This window comes from Beta vulgaris, chromosome 7, assembly GCF_026745355.1.
Source record: "Beta vulgaris subsp. vulgaris cultivar EL10 chromosome 7, EL10.2, whole genome shotgun sequence".
Taxonomy (NCBI): Eukaryota; Viridiplantae; Streptophyta; class Magnoliopsida; order Caryophyllales; family Amaranthaceae; genus Beta; species Beta vulgaris.
In genome coordinates, this window is record NC_079208.1 from 44,513,374 (window position 1) to 44,518,229 (window position 4,856).

Consider the following 4,856-nt stretch of genomic DNA (forward strand, 5'->3'; position numbering starts at 1 on the left):
GATCAATCTCACGCACAACATCACTTAATCATCCTTATCAACTTATAAATTTTCTCTCCCGTTACACGCGCTTCACAAGCAACATATACCCAACTGATCTATCTATTCTACAAAACTACACGAATCATGAAACAAAAGGCAAACTAATTTTTCAAAACTTACAATATTCCAACCAAATTTATGAGGATATATAAATGAACAATGGATATCGGAAGTACATTTATATTTTTCTTTTAAGGATTTTAGAGTTTAAGTAGGATAAGGCATTGCTAGATTCCTTTTTTCTTTATTTCTTAATAAGAGAGGACTTGACTCCCAGAAATTCTAACTAGCAAATTGTTGGGCCCACGTTTCACACCTTGGCGCTACATTGCAAAAGATTCAAAGTGGAGAGAGAATTAAAGTTGGGCCGCCAAATAAGGTGGACCAGTTCAAATACGTCATTGTGGCAGTTAAGCAGTTGAGATACAAGGGGGATTGTGGGTGACGTGGCGCTAAGATGGTGGAAGCAGCTCACAAAATCAGTAGAAAAGATTCTCGATATATATGTAATCTTGTGTAAACCTAGCAGGCTAGCTGATGATTTTTCTTATCTCTCTCTAGTCCCCTCTTTAGAAATATTCACTCTCTCTCTTACTACCATAACTCCTCTTGTAACGAAGAACAAAGTTCATTACATTGCTTGTATGGCATCAACACCATATTAGTGGATTGGTGATCAAGAGCATCACCCGCGGTTTTTCCCTTTTGGGTTTTCTGCGTCAACAATTTCTTGTTCCTTTTACTACTTTATTCAATTTACGCTATTTATCTCTTTCATAATGTTGATTGTTATTCGCATATTGATCTAGTTGTTGGCACCTTAACCTTGTGCGTATTACATACAAAATCGGCATAAACAATTTGGCGCCCACCGTGGGGCCACAACAAGATCTTTATACGTTTATTGGCAATCACATCTTTTCGTTTTATTTTTCCATACTCTTCCATCTTTTCGTGTTTCCAATGGCAGGACAATGGGTCACTACCCAGGAAGTTATTGACGAGCTCAATCGCGTCAAGCGGAGATGGCGACGTTGAAGGAAAGCTATGTCGCGTCGTGCATGGAGATCCAAAGCCTGAAATCCGCCAAGAAGACGTCAAAGGGGCCTAAGCCTCGCAATGTTCGTGGCGTCTCCAGGATGCGAAATCTGGACGGCGAGGGGTTTGAGACCCCTGTGAATCATGTTGATCTCGAAGATGCTGATGATTCGGAAAAGGAAGATGCCGACGGCGGCGAGAATGACGGCGCTGATCCCTCGAAAGAACCCGTCCAAGGCCGTCTCGATGACCCTATCCAACAGCGTCTCCAGCAACTAGAAGACATGATCGCTCGCATCCCTGGTGTCCCCAGGCCTATGGAAAAAGCTACTCCTAACAGTTATGCTGATTCTCCTTTTGCAGATCCCATCGCGTTGATCGAGGTACCCAAGAGGTTCTCTGTCCCATCCATGAAGCTGTATGACGGCACCGCAGATCCCAACGACCATGTCGCTCAGTACAAACAAAGAATGATCACCATCTTAATCCCAAAGAATATGCGGGAAGCTTGCATGTGCAAAGGATTTGGCTCTACGCTGACTGGGCCAGCTTTGCAGTGGTTCATTAATCTTAATAACGGGACTATCTCTTCTTTTGCTCAATTGGTTAATGCTTTTAATATGCAATTTGCTAGTAGTCGCAAAATGGAAAAACAAGCTAGCGACTTACACAGGATTATGCAAAAGTCTGACGAATCTCTTAAAGAATTTGTAAACAGGTTTAACAGGGAAAAGGTGTCCATTCCAAATTGCGACGCTCGGACGGCCATCGAGGCGTTCAGACGTGGCTTGGACGAGGAATCAGACCTCTACAAGGAGCTGACCAAATATCCATGTCCGACGTTCGAAGATGCTCAAGCCAAAGCGTTGGCCCAAATCAGGCTGGAGGAAGACATGCAGTCCAGAAAGGCCTATGCCAATGCCGACAGCCGGAAGGCGGCGTCCAACAAGCAAGCATCCTGGCGTCAAAAGCCTTATGAGCGCTCGCAGCAGGTTCATAGCGTCCGTCATGACGGACCAGCCAATGATTGGAAGAATGATCCCGGCCTTCCCCCCAAGCTAAGCGAATATGGCTTCAACGTCACTAGGGAGGTATCATTAATACTTTACATTCTTTAGGTTCTGCTGTTAAATGGCCTTTCAGGAACGAGAAATCGACGACCCATCGTGACAAATCCAAATGGTGCGAGTTCCACGGAGACCATGGGCATCACACCGACGAGTGTGTCGCTCTGAGGCGAGAGGTGTCCCACCTACTGAAGCAAGGGTACCTAAAAGACTTGCTGACGGAGAAGGGTAAGCAGACGGTGTCAAAAAATGACGACCGACGTCAACCGCCGTCATCCCCGCCGCATGTCAAGGTAATTAATGTCATTAGCGGTGGTTCAGATATCTGTGGACTAACATATTCTGCAGCTAAACGGCATGCACGAGACGGTTTAAAAGACTGGCTGACGGAGAAGAGTAAGCAGACGGTGTCAAAAAATGACGACCGACGTCAACCGCCGTCATCCCCGCCGCATGTCAAGGTAATTAATGTCATTAGCGGTGGTTCAGATATCTGTGGACTAACATATTCTGCAGCTAAACGGCATGCACGAGACGGTTTAAATCAAGACGCCGTCCCCAAGGAACTCCGTCACCCCCGTGACGTCGAGCTGGAGGCCATGCCGATTACCTTCGATAACGCCGATCTCGGCGACGACAGAGACATACACCATGACGATCTGGTAATATCTTTAACTGTCAGTAATTGCTTGCTTAAACGTGTGTTAATGGACAATGGCAGTTCAGCAAACATCCTGATGAGAGGCGCTCTAGAGGACATGGGGATCGATGAGCGTGACGTCATCCGCAAATCTACTGTCCTTGTCGGATTCAGTAGAGAATCCAAGCATACCATGGGAGAAGTGACCCTGCCCACATTCGCCAAGGGAGTTAACATGCCAACTAAGTTTTATGTCATTGACTGCCCTTCTTCTTATAATGTGATTTTAGGCAGGCCATGGATCCATAGCATGAAGGTTGTCCCCTCGTTGTTCCACCAATCTTTGAAGTTCCCTACCAAATGGGGAGTGCAGGAAATCAAAGGGGACAGACGGATCGCGAAGGAATGCTATAAGACGTCCTTGAAGCCAAGGAAATCGGAAGCATAGCAATTACAGACGGGGACGTTGGGGGAACAAGATTTCGACGAGCAGCAAGTTGACGAGGTCATTTTGGACCCCAGCAAGCCAGACCAAATGGTCAAAATAGGGGCCGCTTTATCCCCCGACGTCCGTCAACAGGTAATAGATTTCCTTAAAACTAACGCTGACTGTTTTGCATGGTCCCACGAGGACGTCACAGGGATAGATCCTGACGTGATCACACACAAGCTCAACGTTGACCCAAATCACAAGCCGGTCAAACACAAGAGACGCGAAATCAAATTATCAACGACGAAGTACAAAAGTTGATCGACACCGGTAAGGTAAGGGAAGTAAAATATCCTGATTGGTTAGCTAACGTCGTTGTTGTAGGTAAGAAAAACGGGAAGTGGAGGGTCTGTATAGACTTCACTGACCTCAACAAAGCATGTCCCAAAGACTCATTTCACTTGCCGCACATCGACGCCTTGGTGGACGCTACTGCCGGACATGAGCTGTTGTCATTCATGGACGCATTCTCAGGGTACAATCAAATACTCATGCATCCAGAAGACCAAGAGAAGACGTCGTTTGTCACTGACCGCGGCATCTATTGCTACAAAGTCATGCCATTCGGGTTAAAAAACGCCGGCGCAACTTACCAGCGGCTAGTCAATGCAATGTTCAAAGACCAGCTAGGGGACACCATGGAGGTCTACATAGATGACATGCTGGTCAAATCCAAAAATTCTCATGACCATGTGTCACACCTACAGCAATCGTTCGACGTCATTCGAAGGTATGGCATGAAACTTAATCCTACAAAGTGTTCTTTCGGAGTGTCTGCAGGTAGATTCTTGGGGTACATCGTCACGAAGCAAGGCATCAAAGCTAGCCCAGATCAAATCAAGGCTATCCTTAACATCCAATCACCGCGAAATGTGAAGGAAGTACAGAAGTTAACGGGACGTGTTGCCGCGTTGAATCGCTTCATCTCAAAGTCCTCGGATAAATGCCGATTGTTCTATGACGTCCTAAAGAAAAACAAAGGATTTCACTGGACGCCAGAGCATGAACAGGCCCTCCAAGATCTCAAACAGTACCTCATGACGCCACTGTTGCTGTCAAAGCCAATAGCCGACGAGCCATTACTGCTATATGTCGCCATCAGCGAGTCATCGGTAAGTGCCGTCCTAGCTAGGGAAGGACAAGACGGACAATTGCCAGTATACTATGTAAGTAAGTCATTGGTCGACGCCGAAACCAGGTATTCCTCTCTAGAAAAACTCGTCTTAGCAATAGTGACGACGTCCAAAAAATTAAAACACTATTTTGAAGCCCATTCTATCTGTGTCAAAACTAACTATCCCGTCAAGTCTATTTTAAGGCATCCAGAACTGACAGGCAGAATGAGCAAGTGGGCAATAACGTTAAGCAGCTACGACATCACTTATCAACCTCGAACAGCATAAAGTCGCAAGCATTAGCGGATTTTGTGGTGACTTTAGCCCTACACTAGAGCAATAGCCCAAACAGAGGTAAGTATGCTTGAAGTTAATACAACTAACAGTAAATGGATCTTGCATGTAGATGGATCTTCCAACTTTCGGGTGCCGGTTTAGGCGTATTGCTAAAGTCGCCACAAGGG

General features: G+C 45.9%; 1 protein-coding gene across 1 annotated transcript; it reads left to right on the forward strand.

Annotated features, from left to right (window-relative positions):
- Positions 1 to 1,067: 1,067 nt before the first annotated feature.
- Positions 1,068 to 3,235, forward strand: LOC104908818 (uncharacterized). Its single transcript, XM_057390835.1, has 2 exons — positions 1,068 to 2,072; positions 2,168 to 3,235. The coding sequence occupies exons 1-2, from the start codon at positions 1,068 to 1,070 to the stop codon at positions 3,233 to 3,235; spliced, it is 2,073 nt and encodes a 690-aa protein (XP_057246818.1).
- Positions 3,236 to 4,856: the final 1,621 nt, after the last annotated feature.

Coding starts and splice junctions, on each gene's coding strand:
- LOC104908818 (XM_057390835.1), top strand. CDS start 1,068: ATGGCGACGTTGAAGGAAAGCTATGTCGCGTCGTGCATGGAGATCCAA. Junction 2,073..2,167: donor CTTATGAGCGCTCGCAGCAG/GTTCATAGCGTC, acceptor CAACGTCACTAG/GGAGGTATCATTAATACTTT.